At 43.5% G+C, this 18,390-nt stretch overlaps 2 protein-coding genes across 6 annotated transcripts in view; one reads left to right on the top strand and one right to left on the bottom strand.

The window, feature by feature from the left end:
• The window catches only part of cib2 (calcium and integrin binding family member 2), a 19,268-nt gene extending 12,802 nt beyond the window's left edge, over positions 1–6,466 (bottom strand). Inside the window, exons 1-2 of one of the 5 annotated variants that reach the window (XM_020040626.2) lie at positions 6,397–6,466; positions 1,061–1,095 (exon numbers count right to left, since the gene is read on the bottom strand). Coding sequence is in view for 2 of the 5 variants with exons in the window: in XM_010867385.3 (XP_010865687.1) it covers positions 1,061–1,095; positions 3,980–4,030 (86 nt within the window). In the remaining 3 variants the exon portion in view is untranslated. Of the gene's footprint in view, positions 1–1,060; positions 1,096–1,195; positions 1,413–3,368; positions 3,530–3,979; positions 4,692–6,396 lie in introns of those variants that run through there. The other 4 variants (XM_010867385.3, XM_020040625.2, XM_020040624.2 and 1 more) reach the window with 4 other exon arrangements.
• Positions 4,883–18,390, top strand: lrrc61 (leucine rich repeat containing 61). Its single transcript, XM_010867387.5, has 9 exons — positions 4,883–5,100; positions 6,411–6,509; positions 6,733–6,879; positions 6,992–7,052; positions 8,872–8,957; positions 9,034–9,099; positions 9,191–9,259; positions 15,831–15,956; positions 16,119–18,390. Exons 1-9 carry the CDS (start codon positions 5,070–5,072, stop codon positions 16,223–16,225), a joined length of 792 nt encoding a protein of 263 aa, XP_010865689.1. The 5' UTR covers positions 4,883–5,069; the 3' UTR covers positions 16,226–18,390.

Genomic DNA, 18,390 nt, shown 5'->3' with positions numbered 1-18,390 from the left:
CCTACATCCCTAACATGGTCAAACCATACAACCCTAACATGGTCAAACCCTACATCCCTAACATGACCAAACCCTACAACCCTAACATGGTCAAACCCTACATCCCTAACATGGCAAAACCATACAACCCCACAAGTTATGGCTCACACAATTGGGGTTTTACAAACTATTTAGTTTGAGGTAGTCTAGTTTAGTATATCAGAGTCCCATGAAATGTGCCATAAAACAATTCATCACACATTCATAACAGATTTATGATTTTTAACCCCCTGACTAAGCATGAAACCTGGCCAAGCTCTTATAATGCATGATGGCAAATTGCATTTTACCATATTGAAATTATACTGAAATACATTGTATATTTGAAATATATTAAGAGTATAATTTGAGTGTACTAAAATGCTAATTGGAATAATTTATCAAAAGTATACTGGAATTTAATTACTATTACAAAGTACTATGACCAAACCTGAAGCATTTGACCTAACCTGAAATACCCTGACAAAACCATGACATAACTATATCGACCAAACCATGATATAAATATCCTGACCAAACAATGACGTAACTATACCGACCAAACAGTGACATAACTATACTGACCAAAGCATGACAAAACTCTACTGACCAGACCATGACATAACTATCCTTACCTAACCATGACACAACTATACTGTCCAAAACATGATATAACTATCCTGACCTAACCATGACATAACTATACTCACCAAACAGTGACATAACTATACTGACCAAAGCATGACAAAACTCTAATGACCAGACAATGATATAACTATCCTGACCAAACAATTACATAACTATAGTGACCAAATAGTGACATAACTATACTGACCTAACCATGACATAACTATACTGACCAGATCATGACATAACTATATTGACCAGACCATTATATAAATATACTGACTAGACCATGACATCAGCAGAGTTAAAGCAAAACAGAAAATCAGATGTGTGGACATTTGACAACAAAGTTAATGACTAGCTGGAACAGAGAGAGATAAAGAAAAACAGAAATCTAGTTGACAAAATTAATTACCGAAGGATCTCTTTCCGTGTGAAGAAGGTACAGTCCTAGGAGGAAAACAACACAACAACATAAACAAAGTTTTCGCAACTGGACATATTTAAACATCTGCATTAAATAACTGAACTATGTTAGGCAAACCCTTACATAGGAATTAATGCACAATACAGACATTATTGTTTAACCTCATCAATCAGGTTTTAAGGTGATGAAGGGCCCTGAAACAATCCCCCTCCTGAGACATCCCATGACCAGACTCCCTCCCGCTTCAGTCCAGCAAGCCTTTTTGGGAGCACCACATTGACTCAAGAGACAGACAGTTTCATAGCCCGAGGCTCAGCTCTCCTCCTCTTTCCTCTGTCACATGGTGCCAGCTCCTTCAGCCAAACCAAGCCCTCTGTGAAATCCAGGGAACCAAAAGAGATTCACGGATGTTGGCCCAGGACTATTGTTAATGAGTCATTAATGTGAAATATTAAGACAATAAAGCTGTATTATGCAGAACCCAGATACCAAGCTAAGTGTTATCATTAAAAATGGGACTGATTTATTATATATATATATATTTATTTTATAAGACTTCATATTATTATATGTTTGATAGAAAACCCCTGGGACAAGGGGACTAATTAATATGATTGTTTACCTGAATAATGACAGTCCCTGTACTGTCCCTGTTCATTATAAAATCATTCTATCCAAACAGGTATCTAGTGAACAAAACAGGATCAACAGAAACATCTGAACAGAGAGCTGTCAGGCACAACCAGGGCTCTTCTGATTACCCCAAAGTAGATACAAGTTGTCATTGTGGAAATATCTGGGCACTAGTTTCTCATTGGGGAATGATCTTGGATTTGGTCTTACGTTGTGGAATTATCTGGGCTCAAATATTTAATTGTGGAATGGTCTGGGCTCAAGTCTTTCATTGTAGAATGATCATGCCTTAAATATTTCTTTGAGGCAAGATCTGGGCTAAAATCTTTCATTGTGGAATGGATTATAATCTCTAGTATTTCACTGTGGAATGATCTGGTCTCTTGACTTTCATTGTGGAATGATCTGAGGTCTAGTTTTTAGTTGTGGAATAATAGATGGGGAATGATCTGGACTCTAGTGTTTCATTGCAGAGTCATTGTTGAATGTTCTTAACTCTAATTAGTCATTGTTGAATGTTCTTGACTAGTTAGTCATTGTTGAATGTTCTTGAATCTAGTTAGTCATTGTTGAATGCTCTTGACTAGTTAGTCATTGTGGGATCATCTACACATTGACAAAGACATTGATGACCTGTCCATCCAGGAAGCTTATGTCCCACCATCTATGAATGTCTCAATCTCCTAATGTCCCACCATATTTTAATTCCTCATTAGCTCCTAATGTCCCATCATATTTTAATTCCTCTTTAGCTCCTATTCTCCCATTATCTTTTATTGTCCCATCATTTTCTATTGTCTCATCATCTTTTATTGTCTCATCATTTTCTATTCTCATCAACTTTTATTGTCCCATCATCTTTTATTGTCTCATCATCTTTTATGGTCCCATCGTCTTTTAATATCCCATCATCTTTTATTGTCCCATATTTTTCTAATGTCCCATCATCTTTTATTGTCCCATCAACTTTAATTGTCCCATCATCTTTTACTGTCTCATCATCTTTTTTTGTCCCACCATTTTCTATTGTCTCATCATCTTTTATTGTCCCATCATATTTTATTGTCTCATCATCTTTTATTGTCCCATCGTCTTTTATTGTCCCATCAACTTTATTGTCCCATCATCTTTTATTGTCCCATCATCTTCTAATGTCCCATCATCTTTTATTGTCACATCATTTTCTAATGTCCCATCATCTTTTATTGTCTCATCAATTTTTTATTGTCCCATAATTTTCTAATTTCCCATCATCTTTTATTGTCTCATCATCTTTAATTGTCCCATCATCTTTTATTGTCCCATCATCTTCTAATGTCCCATCATCTTTTATTGTCCCATCATTTTCTAATGTCCCATCTTCTTTTATTGTCTCATCATCTTTTATTGTCCCATCATATCTTAATGTTATTCTTTGTTAGTTTGCAGTGTTCTATCAAGGGTTGTGTGAAGAAGCACAACTCATTCAAGAGGGGACTACAGCGATTTACAGGACTAAACAAAAGACACAAATAATCATCATCAATGTTATGGACATCACAGCTGAGTAGTGAGATGCTAATTTCAAGGTTAAGAACAGCTGAAAGAAACTTTGAGAGAGGCCTGAACGTATACGTTCCAAACCAACCAAAGGTATTGCAAAGGTATTTGAGATTAGGATTACTTAGTGTATCTCCTGAGGTGGGTTGGGTTTCCAGCTGTACTGCTGTCACACTCCTCTAACATACATTATTTAACAAGACAGTATACCTAAAACCGCAGGGAAACCTGAATCAGAAGGGAAACCTGAATCCGTAGGTAAACGTAATCCTGAATCGGCAGATTCAGAGTTCAGAGGTCACCGGAAATCGATACATTTCAAAATAATTATACTGTAAAAATTCCCATCTGAAAGGTGCTTAGATAACCAACAGACAACTGTTCAATAACTTACCATTAAAATGTTTGGCTTTCATTAGAATAATAAAAAAGTTACTCAAGATTTCTTAAATAAGATATTTAAGAAATGTTAAATAAATTAAAACAGTAAATGTCAGCACTGTCAACATAATGTATTCAATGAATAACTGAACTGAATAACTGAATTACTATATGGTCAGGATACGTCTCATGTGCTTTGGCGTATTTCCATAAAATGTTCTATATTTGTAATTAATTAGAATGATACACTTTCATTAAAAACAGGTTGATTATTGTGATCTCAGCAGAAACTCTCGGGAATTAACGAGCACTGCCATTATCAGTGTAAAAACGTGTCTGCATGTAGACTCTTACCTGGTAAGCGTCTAGCTGTTCATCAGTAAATATCGTTTGCTTATTACCCATCTTAGTCTGGTAATTTTCCCCTTGTGCAGATTCATCACATTGGAAGTTTTATGTGTTTTCTCAATTCTAGGCATTTAGGGCATTCACACGACGTGTTCAGAGAAACAAATGACTATTCTGCACTAATTTTTAGTATCCGAAGACGTACAAGCTTTGATACGAGGTGTATTCGAATGTTGTAATCCATAGATATTCAGGAAACAACGTTCAGTGCAGTCAGTTGTTGAAGCCGCAGAAGTATAGTCTACTTGAGACAATTAGTTGTCCGAATACAATGTCCGGAGCTCAGCTGCTGACGTCTTGGGTCGTGTACAGTTTCAGCACCGGCTGCTATCCTCCACTACTGACACTGACACGGGTGTAAATGACAATACTGGTGTATATCCAACAACCTGTATATAACGCAAGGCGACGTCGGCCTAAACCCAAGCTCGCATTGGATTTCATTTCAAATAACCCAATTCAGTCAAAGACGTAGATATTTTCCTTTGTAGAAATGCAATATCACATTTCCCCCAATGTACCAGCGGAATAACAAAAGTCATATCCTTTGTTTTTGTCTCCTGGATACCGAAAAACACAAGTTGGTTTATTTGACTTTTGGAAAAAAAACATTTTAGATTTGCCTGAAATGTAAACGCAACGTTTCCAAAAGCAATTAAGTATATATATTTATATACTTGGTAATGCTATTTGACAGTCAGGTAATCACTGTATTTTTTGCGTTTTCGGACACCATTTATCGGTAATGAAGCAACTTTCTTGTGCTTCGCTTCAGTTCTAACGGAGTAGCTACGTGCACGGAATCCTTTTGTGTTTCAGACCGACAAGTGTCCACACAAAACATTATGTTAGCCTCCGTGCTAAGCTATCCATACTAGCTACCTGCGCGCTGCACTGGCTAGCATAACGTTACCGTCGTCAGCTGTCTTGCAAAATCAAGGACAGATGACACTTTCACTCAAAATTCCCAAAGAAATCACTATCCACGTATACGTTCAGTAACGTTACATGAGCTAACTAATCTAGCAATATAAGGATGGATTCAAAGAGAGACATGAAAGAGCAAGGTAAGTTCCTAGCTAGATAGATGGGAGGGCTTGTTGCTAGCTAGCTTACAATACCAGAGCAACAGTCGGCAGCTGTCCTGACACTTGCTAACGTTATGCTACATTAACATAAGCCCATCTAGCTATTTCGTTTTCATAAGCTAGCTCCATCTGCTGAACCGTCACAGAATTTAAGCATCATTTTCTGCGTTAATGGTTTTATGCCAGTCATCACAAATAGTATAATAGTAGTCCACACAATGACAATCCATTCATTCACAATTCATCAACCCTCTTTTTGCTGTTAACCGCGTAGGCTAGCTAACTCTCATTTTATTACATTTCGCCAATATACTATAACTACGATTACATCTTTACATTATTTGCCCCTAGACAAAGTAGTCAGCCAGTTACTTCTGAAACTACAACCGGATAGCTTATCGTGAACCAGTTAGATGCATCACTTGTTGATGAATCAACTGCAGCCACCGAGTAGACCCAGTCCAGCTACATGATCATTTCATCATGTATATTTATGTCTGGCGTATCAGGGCCAACCGAAGAACCGTAAGTCAAACGCTCCTCTAAGCACTATTCGGTGTACTGACCGCCCCCACTAGGACATGTCAGATACAGAGCCCTTGGAACCTCCCTGACAGCTACCATGGCCATGTCCAAACCTTGTCCCTATGGAGCAGAACCCACAGAAGCGCTCTGGTGTGGGTGTATATATGTTGGAGGATGCTGCTTTGAAAACAGCCCTACCGGTTTTCACCTGGTGATTTGTTTAAAACAATGTGACAAGTCACAATGAGGTAACTCAGGCAAGGGTTTTCAGGTTCTCACTGCCTGGGGCCCTACAGACAAGAACACAGCCCAACAGGGGGGCCAGTTTAGGCCAGTTTGTTAGTGCTATGCTGTTTCAGAGATCTGGCAGCTAAGAAGACGGGACGCAGCGTTCCGAGTGTTGTGGGATGTTATTATTCTTAATAACATGAGCACACACTAAAGCCAAGTGACTATTTATAGAGTCCAAGGGATGTATCTCCTGTTTCCAGACAGAGCAGAAGAGACAACAGCCTCTCAGCCTCACACTCCTGCTACTGCAAATATGACTCACACTCCACTCTGAGTCCCAAATGTCCCCTATTCCCTGGGGTCCCTGGTGTAAAGAAGTTGACTATATAGGGAATAGGGTGCGATTATGACACAGATTTTCATTGGGGAACATGCAGGGGGGTTGGTTAGAGAGAAAGGAACAGAGGTGGACTACAGCTTCTCTCTCTCCTCTCTGATTGCTTCCTCCCTCTATTTCACCTTTTCTTGTTCAGAAACAGAGAGAATCCCCAAGGTGACGGCAGTGCTACTGAAGTCGCGGACCGGAGAGTTTGATCTGGAATCTATTCTGTTCCTGAAGCTCAGAGGCCTCGGTAAGATCAGATTACATCATCAGCATCTAATGTAGCCTGAGTCAGATGCTAGCTGGAGGAGTTTGTTGTGTTCACTGCTTCGCCTGTAGAGAATAATACATAACAGACGTTATACAGAACTCTTCAGGTCAGTCTTGGCTGCTTGACATCATAAAATGTGTATATTTTGTGGTATCTTCACAGTAAACCCAGACATTGTCTTGTGTGTGCGTGTGTTGTACAGGGATCTATGATCTAGGCTGTATTGGTGAGTGTATAAATCTGGAGAGGCTGGATCTGTCTTGTAACAACATCACCAACCTGGCCCCACTGTCTTCGCTGAGACTGCTACTGGTCCTTAATGTGTCAGCCAACCGGATCACCAATCTAGGTCAGAGTTACGACATCACAAATGTGACAGAAATGAATTAGTGTTTTAGATGCTTCAGTGGTATGTAGAGTAAATATAGACTAAATGTTTTCTCTGATTTGTCTGTTTTTAGAAGCCATATCCAGCTGTGACAGTCTACAAAGTCTGAATGTGGCTGGAAACCTCATTTCCAGGTAATGTTTCTTACTGAAACTACTAGAAACCTCATATCCAGGTAATGTTTCTTACTGAAACTACTAGAAATCTCATATCCAGGTAATGTTTCTTACTGAAACTACTAGAAATCTCATATCCAGGTAATGTTTCTTACTGAAACTACTAGAAATCCCATATCCAGGTAATGTTTACTATTGACACTGCTGGAAACCTCATTTCCAGGTAATGTTTATTATTGACACTGCTGGAAACCTCATTTCCAGGTAATGTTTATTATTGACATTGCTGGAAACCTCACATCCAGGTAATGTTTATTATTGACACTGCTGGAAACCTCATATCCAGGTAATGTTTAGTATTGACACTACTGGAAACCTCATATCCATGTAATGTGTTTGACGCTACTGAAAACCTAATTTCCTGGTAATGTTTATTATTGAAACTACTGTAAACCTTATATGATATTGGCCAAAAAAGTGTACTTAATTCTGGTAAAACCTCTGACTGCAGGGTAGGGCTGAAACAACTAATAAGCCATGTCAGTATTGTTGAAAAAAGGCCTTGTTGGCAACACAGTAAATCATTTAATAGAAAGATTGATTTGAAAGTACGGCAGAGGCTGTGGCTAAATCAGTGGAAGGACATGTGCTTACATGACGTTAGCACCACCAAACCGGTGGTTCATCTTGAATACATGGTTGAGTTGTGCATACATAACATTAGCACCACCAAACCGGTGGTTCATCTTGAATACATGGTTGAGCTGTACATACATAACATTAGCACCACCAAACCGGTGGTTCATCTTGAATACATGGTTGAGTTGTACATACATAACATTAGCACCACCAAACCGGTGGTTCATCTTGAATACATGGTTGAGTTGTACATACATGACGTTAGCACCACCAAACCGGTGGTTCATCTTGAATACATGGTTGAGTTGTGCATACATAACATTAGCACCACCAAACTGGTGGTTCATCTTGAATACATGGTTGAGTTGTGCATACATAACATTAGCACCACCAAACTGGTGGTTCATCTTGAATACATGGTTGAGTTGTGCATACATAACATTAGCACCACCAAACTGGTGGTTCATCTTGAATACATGGTTGAGTTGTGCATACATGACGTTAGCACCACCAAACTGGTGGTTCATCTTGAATACATGGTTGAGTTGTGCATACATGACGTTAGCACCACCAAACTGGTGGTTCATCTTGAATACATGGTTGAGTTGTGCATACATGACGTTAGCACCACCAAACCGGGGGTCAAGTGGTCGACGTGGAATTTATTTATAGTCAAGTAGCACCTGATAACTAAAAGCATTACTCTTACTGATGGAGCATTCGATGAGTGTCCATGCTCACAAATACTGTATCTCCGCAACAGAAGATTTGAAAGGAATGCATCACCAGTTATCTCTTTTAATAGTATGTTGTCTGTGTACTTCATTTAAAGCTGCCTGCTATAAGATCCTTAATGAGATTTCACTGTTCTCTATTTCTCCTGGTAAGAGACTGCATTTGACAGGTTCAATAAGAACTCAGGGAAATTATAGATACATTCCAAATTAATAAACATAACAGGTATATGAAGATGTTTTGAGTAGATCATTTTGCAAGATCATGCTAAACCCTAAAATATTATTAAAGAAAACATGCATTTAATACTGGAATGTATTTTTTTCATATCTAATTATTTTAAAGTAGTAATTTCAAGATTAATAATTGCTTATTAAAATAGTTGTTAATTCCTGCCCTCCTGAGTTTCTTTGGGTAAAACTTCTGGGGTGTTAAATGTTGTTTGTTTTTTAATCCACTGCAGTATTGACAGCATCCACTGCCTTCGGTCACTGAGGAAGCTGGAGAACATTCGCCTGAAAGACAACACTTACAACTACACCAACCCCGGTGACCATGGTTTTTACAACGTAACGCCATTCCAGATGATATCAATCGATTAGTGATATAACGTTTTGTTTTTCAGTCTGTAAGAACTCAACCTACAGAAACATTATCCTGGAAATGTTCCCTAACATCAGAGTGTTGGATGGTGAGACTTTTATCTTTATAACATGGTTAATAAAAGTGTTTATAATCCATTCTTTTTCAAGTTACAATGATCTTGTGTTTTTTGGTTTCAGGTGAAAGAGTGGTTGGGCGTGGCAGTGACCTGTATCAATTATGCAAAGACATTGATGAAACAATCAAAGGTAATAATTACAACTATTAGAACAAACTGGACCAGAGACTTTCTGTCCATCTGTATGACTAGATTACAGATTATACAATTTTGAGCTGCCAGATGTAGTGAAATGGAGTGGCTCTGTTACAGGCATATACACCGATATACAGCCATACAATTATGACCACCTGCCTAATATTGTGTGGGTCCCCCTTTTGCCACCAAAACAGCCTTGACCCATAGAGGTATGGACTCCACTAGACCTCTGAAGGTGTGCTGTGGTATCTGGCACCAAGACATTAGCAACAGATCCTTTAAGTCCTGTAAGTTGCAAGGTGGGGCCTCCATGGATCGGCCCTTTTTGTCCAGCACATCCCACAGATGCTCGATTGGATTGAGATCTGGGGAATTTGGAGGCCAAGTCAACACCATCAACTCGTTGTTGTGTTTCTCAAAGCATTCCTGAATCATTGGTTTTGTGGCAGGGCGCATTATCCTGCTGAAACAGGCCAATGCTATCAGGGAATACCGTTGCCATTAAAGGGTGCACATGGTCTTCAACAATGCTCAGGTAGGTGTTACGTGTCAAAGTAACATCCACATGAATGGCAGGACCCAAGGTTTCCCTGAAGAACATTGCCCAAAGCATCACAATGCCTCCACCGGTTTGCCTTCTTCCCATAGTGCATCCTGGTTCCATGTGTTCTCCAGGTAAGTGACACACACACACACAGCCATCCACGTGATGTAAAAGGAAACGTGATTCATCAGACATGGCCACCTTCTTTCATTGCTCCGTGGTCTCACATTCCCATTGTAGGCACTTTCAGCAGCTGACAGGGGTCAGCATGGGGACCCTGACTGGTCTGTGGCTACGCAGCTCCATATGCAACAAACTGTGATGCATTGTGTGTTCTAACACCTATCAGTACCAGCATTAACTTTTCCAGCAATTTGAGCTACAGTAACTCGTCTGTTGGATTGGACCACATGGACCAGCCTTCACTCCCCATGTGCATCAATGAGCCCCTGAGACCCTGTCGCTGGCTGCAGTTTTGGAGATGCTCTGACCCAGTCGTCTAGTCATCACAAAATGATTCTTGTCAAAGTCGCTCAGATCCTTCACACTTGCCCATTTTTCCTGCTTCTAACACATCAACTTGGAGGACAGAATGTTCACTTGCTGCCTAATACATCCCAGCCACTGACAGAAGCCATGATTAAGAGATTATCAGTGTAATTCACTTCACCTGTCAGTGGTCATAATGTTAAGGCTGATCGATGTATATTTAGAAGGTATTGAAATGGAATAGCCATTAGCTCTGCTACAGGTATATACAACTCCAGAATTATTTTTGAGACCACTGCACCTTTTTCTTTCCTTTCCAAATAAGTAGAAAAGGAACATTTTGAGTGAGGAATAGAAGCGTTCAATTCACAGTGGTCTCTTAATTTTAACCATTCTGTTCCTCACTCACCCCTCCATGAACTGCCACCTTAACGTGGTGGAGGGGTTTGAGTACCTTAGTGACCCTAGGAGCTATGTTGTCTGGGTCTATATGCCCCTGGTAAGGTCTCCCAAGGCAAACAGGTCCTAGGCGACGGGTCAGACTAAGAGCGGTTCAAAACCCCCTTAATGAAGAGTAACATTTTGAGTTCTGTGACGTCGCCCGGTATGGCGCAACCGGGGCCCACCCTGGAGCCAGGCCCGGGGTTGGGGCTAGTACGCGAGCGCCTGGTGGCCGGGCCTTTCCCCATGGGGCCCGGCCGGGCTCAGTCCGAAGGAGCGATGTGGGGCCGCCTTCCCGTGGGCTCACCACCCACAGAAGGGACCATAAGGGGCCGGTGCGGAGAGGATCGGGCAGCAGTCGAAGGCGGGGGCCTAGACAACCCGATCCCTGGACACGGAAACTAGCTCTAGGGATGTGGAATGTCACCTCGCTGGCGGGGAAGGAGCCTGAGATCGTGCGTGAGGTTGAGAGGTTCCGACTAGAGGTAGTCGGGATCACCTCTACGCACAGCTTGGGCTCTGGAACCACACTCCTTGAGAGAGGATGGACTCTTCACCACTCTGGAGTTGCCCATGGTGAGAGGTGGCGGGCTGGTGTGGGTTTGCTTATAGCTCCCCAGCTTTGCCGCCATGTGTTGGAGTTTACCCCGGTGAACGAGAGGGTCGTTTCCCTGCGCCTACGGGTCGGGGATAGGTCTCTCACTGTTGTTTGTGCCTACGGGCCGAACGGCAGTGCAGAGTACCCAACCTTCTTGGAGTCTCTGGGAGGGGTGCTGGAAAGTGCTCCGACTGGGGACTCTATCGTTCTACTGGGGGACTTCAATGCCCACGTGGGCAACGACAGTGACACCTGGAGGGGCGTGATTGGGAGGAATGGCCCCCCTGATCTGAACCCGAGTGGTGTTCAGTTATTGGACTTCTGTGCTAGTCACAATTTGTCCATAACAAACACCATGTTCAAGCATAAGGGTGTCCATCAGTGCACGTGGCACCAGGACACCCTAGGCCGCAGGTCGATGATCGACTTTGTTGTCGTTTCATCTGACCTGCGGCCGTATGTCTTGGACACTCGGGTGAAGAGCGGGGCGGAGCTGTCAACTGATCATCACCTGGTGGTGAGTTGGATCCGATGGCGGGGGAGGAAGCTGGACAGACTCGGCAGGCCCAAGCGTACTGTAAGGGTCTGCTGGGAACGTCTGGCCGAGTCTCCTGTCAGAGAGATCTTTAACTCCCACCTCCGGCAGAGTTTCGACTGGATCCCGAGGGAGGCTGGAGATATTGAGTCCGAGTGGACCATGTTCTCCACCGCCATTGTCGAAGCGGCCGCTCTGAGCTGTGGCCGTAAGGTCTCCGGTGCCTGTCGAGGCGGCAATCCCCGAACCCGGTGGTGGACACCGGAAGTAAGGGATGCCGTCAAGCTGAAGAAGGAGTCCTATCAGGCCTGGTTGGCTTGTGGGACTCCTGAGGCAGCTGAGGGGTACCGACAGGCCAAGCGGACTGCAGCTCGGGTGGTTGTGGAGGCAAAAACTCGGGCCTGGGAGGAGTTTGGTGAGGCCATGGAGAAGGACTATCGGCTGGCCTCGAAGAGATTCTGGCAAACAGTCCGGCGCCTCAGGAGAGGGAAACAGTGCCCTACCAATGCTGTTTACAGTAGAGGTGGGCAGCTGTTGACCTCAATTGGGGATGTCGTCGGGCGGTGGAAGGAGTACTTCAAGGATCTCCTCAATCCCGCTGTCACTTCTTCCATTGAGGAAGCAGAGGATGAGGGCTCAGAGGTGGACTCGTCCATCACCCGGGCTGAAGTCACTGAGGTGGTCAAGAAACTCCTCGGTGGCAAGGCACCGGGGGTGGATGAGATCCGCCCTGAGTACCTCAAGTCTCTGGATGTTGTGGGGCTGTCTTGGTTGACACGCCTGTGCAACATCGCGTGGCGGTCGGGGACAGTGCCTCTGGGATGGCAGACCGGGGTGGTGGTCCCTCTTTTTAAGAAGGGGGACCGGAGGGTGTGTTCCAACTATAGGGGGATCACACTTCTCAGCCTCCCCGGGACAGTCTATGCCATGGTGCTGGAGAGGAGAATACGGCCGATAGTAGAACCTCGGATTCAGGAGGAACAGTGTGGTTTTCGTCCGGGCCGTGGAACACTGGACCAGCTCTATACCCTCTACGGGGTGATGGAGGGTTCATGGGAGTTTCCCCAACCAATCCACATGTGTTTTGTGGATTTGGAGAAGGCATTTGACTGTGTCCCTCGCGGCATCCTGTGGAGAGTGCGTCCCTGTACGACCGAAGCAGGAGCTTGGTCCGCATTGCCGGCAGTAAGCCAGTGCATGTTGGACTCCGGCAGGGCTGCCCTTTGTCGTCGGTTCTGTTCGTAATTTTTATGGACAGAATTTCTAGGCGCAGCAGGGGCCGGAGGGTGTCAGGTTTGGGGACCACATGATTTCATCTCTGCTCTTTGCGGATGATGTTGTCGTGTTGGCCCCTTCAAACCAGGACCTTCAGCATGCACTGGGACGGTTTGCAGCCAAGTGTGAAGCAGTGGGGATGAAAATTAGTACCTCCAAATCCGAGGCCATGGTCCTCAGTTGGAAAAGGGTGGCTTGCCCACTTCAGGTTGGTGGAGAGTGCCTGCCTCAAGTGGAGGAGTTTAAGTATCTAGGGGTCTTGTTCACGAGTGAGGGAAGGATGGAATGGGAGATTGACAGACGGATCGGTGCAGCTTCTGCAGTAATGCGGTCGATTTATCGGTCTGTCGTGGTGAAGAAAGAGCTGAGCCGCAAGGCAAAGCTCTCGATTTACCGGTCAATCTACGTTCCTACTCTCACCTATGGTCATGAGCTTTGGGTCATGACCGAAAGGACAAGATCCCGGATACAGGTGGCCGAAATGAGCTTTCTCCGCAGGGTGGCTGGGCGATCCCTTAGAGATAGGGTGAGTAGCTCGGTCAGAGCCACTGCTCCTCCACATCGAGAGGGGTCAGCTGAGGTGGCTTGGGCATCTGTTTTCGGATGCCTCCGGAATGCCTTCCTGGGAAGGTGTTTCCGGTCCCGTCCCACCGGGAGGAGACCCCGGGAAGACCTAGTCCCTCCAGCGTGTCCTAGGTCTCCCGGCTGGCCTGGGAACGCCTCTGTGTCCCCCCAAAAGAGCTGGAGGAAGTTTCTGGGGAGAGGGAAGTCTGGGCATCCCTGCTTAGACTGCTGCCCTTGCAACCCGGCCCCGGATAAGCGGAAGAAGATGGATGGATGGATGTTCCTCACTCAAAACTTTCCTTTTTGACCTTTTTGAAAAGGACAGAAAATGGTGCAGTGGTCTTAAAAAATGTTCTGGAGCTGTATATATAAATTGTAATGAAATGGAATTGCCATTAACTCTGCTTACAGGCATACAGTGGGGAGAACAAGTATTTGATACACTGCCGATTTTGCAGGTTTTCCTACCTACAAAGCATGTAGAGGTCTGTCATTTTTATCATAGGTACTCTTAAACTGTGAGTAATGGAATCTAAAACAAATATCCAGAAAATCACATTTTATGATTTTTAAATAATGAATTACCATTTTATTGCATGACATAAGTATTTGATCACCTACCAACCAGTAAGAATTCTGGCTCTCACAGACCTGTTAGTTTTTCTTTAAGAAGCCCTCCTGTTCTCCACTCATTACCTGTATTAACTGCACCTGTTTGAACTCATTACCTGCATAAAAGACAGCTGTCCACACACTCAATCAAACAGACTCCAACCTCTCCACAATGGCCAAGACCAGAGAACTGTGTAAGGACATCAGGGATAAAATTGTAGACCTGCACAAGGCTGGGATGGGCTACAGGACAATAGCCAAGCAGCTTGGTGAGAAGGCAACAACTGTAGGCGCAATTATTAGAAAATGGAAGAAGTTCAAGATGAGGGTCAATCTCCCTCGGTCTGGGGCTCCATGCAAGATCTCACCTCGTGGGGCATCAATTATCATGAGGAAGGTAAGGGATCAGCCCATAACTACACGGCAGGACTTGGTCAATGACCTGAAGAGAGCTGGGACCCCAGTCTCAAAGAAAACCATCAGTAACACACTACGGCGACATGGATTAAAATCCTGCAGCGCACACAAGGTCCCCCTGTTCAAGCCAGCGCATGTCCAGGCCCTTCTGATGTTTGCCAATGACCATCTGGATGATCCAGAGGAGGAATGGGAGAAGGTCATGTGGTCTGATGAGACATAAATTGAGTTTTTGGTCTAAACTCCACTTGCCGTGTTTGGAGGAAGAAGAAGGATGAGTACAACCCCAAAGAACACCATCCCAACCGTGAAGCATGAAGGTGGAAACATCATTATTTGGGGATGCTTTTCGGCAAAGGGGACAGGACGACTGCTCCGTATTGAGGGGAGGATAGATGGGGCCATGTATCGCGAGATCTTGGCCAACAACCTCCTTCCCTCAGTAAGAGCATTGAAGATGGGTTGTAGCTGGGTCTTCCAGCATGACAACGACCCGAAACACACAGCCATGGCAACTAAGGAGTGGCTCTGTAAGAAGCATCTCAAGGTCCTGGAGTGGCCTAGCCAGTCTCCAGACCTGAACCCAATAGAAAATCTTGGGAGGGAGCTGAAAGTCCGTATTGCCCAGCGACAGCCCCGAAACCTGAAGGATCTGAAGGTCTGTATGGAGGAGTGGTCCCAAATCCCTGCTGCAGTATATGCAAACCTGGTCAAGAACTACAGGAAACGTATGATCACTGTAATTGCAAACAAAGGTTTCTGTACCAAATATGAAGCTTTTCTGATGTATCAAATACTTATGTCATGCAATAAAATGCAATAAAAATTTTAATTACTTAAAAATCATACAATGTGATTTTCTGGATTTTTGTTTTAGATTCCGTCACTCACAGTTGAAGAGTACCTATGATAACAATTATAAACTTCTACATGCTTTGTAAGTGGGAAAATCTGCAAAATCGGCAGTGTATCAAATACTTGTTCTCCCCACTGTATATATTTAAGATTTATTGAAATGGAGTGGCCATTGGCTCTGCTATATACAAAGCAGGAAAGCAGCTTTTGACCCTGTTTCCTGTTCTGTCCAGCTGGTTTCTATAGGAATGGCCAGGTTCCTGAGAGGCCTGACTGTAAGCCCTGGGTGGACAATAACTTCTGGGAGATCAAGAGGTCCAACAACGCCATTATAGACGAGGCCTACAAACAGTTCAATGGTGCCCATGCCTCCACATGATGTTATTATACAGGGACAGACAGGGACTCCTATTATGTGTATGCATGTTGATGTTTGACAAGCTTGGAGTGTATCAAGTCAGATACTATTTTTAAATATAAGTGACTAAGCATCCTGTGATGATATTCTGGTCTCTCCACAGATGTACTCCATGAATGCAGACTGCTGAATAACAGAGCTGCGCATGTCATCTCCCAGACAGAGAGATCTCTGAGCCTCAAAAACCAACCAAAGCAGTATGCCGTTTAAAACGTTTAAAATAGAACTAAATTAGTCTGCTCTTTTAAATGGCAATATGTCAGTCTGCTCTTTAAAATAACACCAAAGCAGTTTTCTGTTTAAGTTCCTGTTTAAAATAGCATTGAGGCAGTGTGCTGTAAAATGGCACTAAGGTAGTTTGCTGTTTAAAAAGGCATCCAACAGGCAACATTGATTGTGAAGTGTGCTTGTGCTATGCTGTGTTCAGTATGTGTCATGGCTTCGTGTCTAGCTAGGTTTGTATTGAATTAAGTTGTTTTATATTCGAATGCTTGACCCAGCAACAGTGCCAGAACCCTCATATGCTCAGTGTTGCCGACAGACAATTCTGCATAGTGAGACTGTATAACTAATTTATCCCGGGTTACCCTAACTTGTCCCCGGTTACCCTAACTTATCCCCGGTTACATGAAATTATCCCTGGTTAACCAAACGTATCCCCGGTTACCCTAACTTGTCCCTGGTTACCCTAACTTATCCCCGGTTACATGAAATTATCCCTGGTTAACCAAACGTATCCCGGGTTACCCTAACTTGTCCCCGGTTACCCTAACTTATCCCCGGTTACATGAAATTATCCCTGGTTAACCAAACGTTTCCCGGGTTACCCTAACTTGTCCCCGGTTACCCTAACTTATCCCCGGTTACATGAAATTATCCCGGGTTACCCTAACTTGTCCCCGGTTACCCTAACTTATCCCTGGTTACATGAAATTATCCCAGGTTACCCTAACTTGTCCCCGGTTACCCTAACTTATCCCTGGTTACATGAAATTATCCCAGGTTACCCTAACTTGTCCCCGGTTACCCTAACTTATCCCTGGTTACATGAAATTATCCCTGGTTACCCTAACTTGTCCCCGGTTACCCTAACGTGTCCCCGGTTACCCTAACGTATCCCCGGTTACCCAAACGTATCCCTGGTTACCCTAACTAATACCCAGTTCTCCTAACTTATCCCGGTTACCCCAACTTTTTCCCACTTACTGAGATTTCCACCAGATGTATCTACTCAGAGCCATTTATGTCCTGAGTCGTCCTGTCTCCTTACATGTCCTAACTCCCCCTGGTCATCCTGTCTCCTTACATGTCCTAACTCCCCTGGTCATCCTGTCTCCTTACATGTCCTAACTCCCCCTGGTCATCCTGTGTTCTTACGTGTCCTAACTCCCCCTGGTCATCCTGTCTCCTTACATGTCCTAACTCCCCCTGGTCATCCTGTGTTCTTACGTGTCCTAACTCCCCCTGGTCATCCTGTCTCCTTACATGTCCTAACTCCCCCTGGTCATCCTGTGTTCTTACGTGTCCTATCTCCCCCTGGTCATCCTGTCTCCTTACATGTCCTAACTCCTCCTGGTCATTATGTGTACTTACATGTCCTAACTCCCCCTGGTTATCCTGTCTCGTTACGTGTCCTAACTCCCCCTGGTCATTCTAAAATCTTGTAACTCCTGTGTAGCCAAACTAAATCGTCAAATGTATTGGTGTGTACAGCTTATATAGAAAACAAGTGTCTGTGTAGCCTACATAGTGATGACTACTGTCTGTGTGGCCTACATAGTGATGACTACTGCCTGTGTAGCCTACATAGTGATGACTTATGTCTGTGTAGCCTACATAGTTTTGACTACTGTCTGTGTAGCCTACATAGTGATAACTACTGTCTGTGTAGCCTACATACTGATAACTGCTGTCGGTGTAGCCTACATAGTGTTAACTACCCAGGGTTGTGGGTTCAATTCGTAAGGGGGTCTAAGATTAAAAAAAATATGTACTCACTACTTTGTCACTCTGGATCGGTAAAAAAATAACAACAATTATGCGTACAGCCTAGATCCAAATCAATACTGTCAGATCAAACAAGGTACTTCCTGGCATGTGGACTCACTGTGCTGGATGTTGGCCATACTGAGCTATGCTGCTATTACAATAGAACTTGTTAACTTAGTAGTCTAGCATTTTTACATTTTTTTAAATCAATCAACATTGTCAAATATTTTCCACATTGCACTGCTTCTTATTACTGTAATTTATAGAAACAATTTTGGACCCTTGTTTTCTTAAATTGGGATTAAATATGCAACTTGATTTTGTTGTTTCTACATCTTTAGATACAATTGCAGTAAATAGAAAATTCTAGCTATATCTGCCATTAA

The sequence above is a fragment of the Esox lucius genome, chromosome 19 (genome assembly GCF_011004845.1).
Source record: "Esox lucius isolate fEsoLuc1 chromosome 19, fEsoLuc1.pri, whole genome shotgun sequence".
NCBI lineage: Eukaryota > Metazoa > Chordata > Actinopteri > Esociformes > Esocidae > Esox > Esox lucius.
Note: the sequence above shows the minus strand (reverse complement) of the source record. Positions and strands in the feature narration are given on the sequence as shown.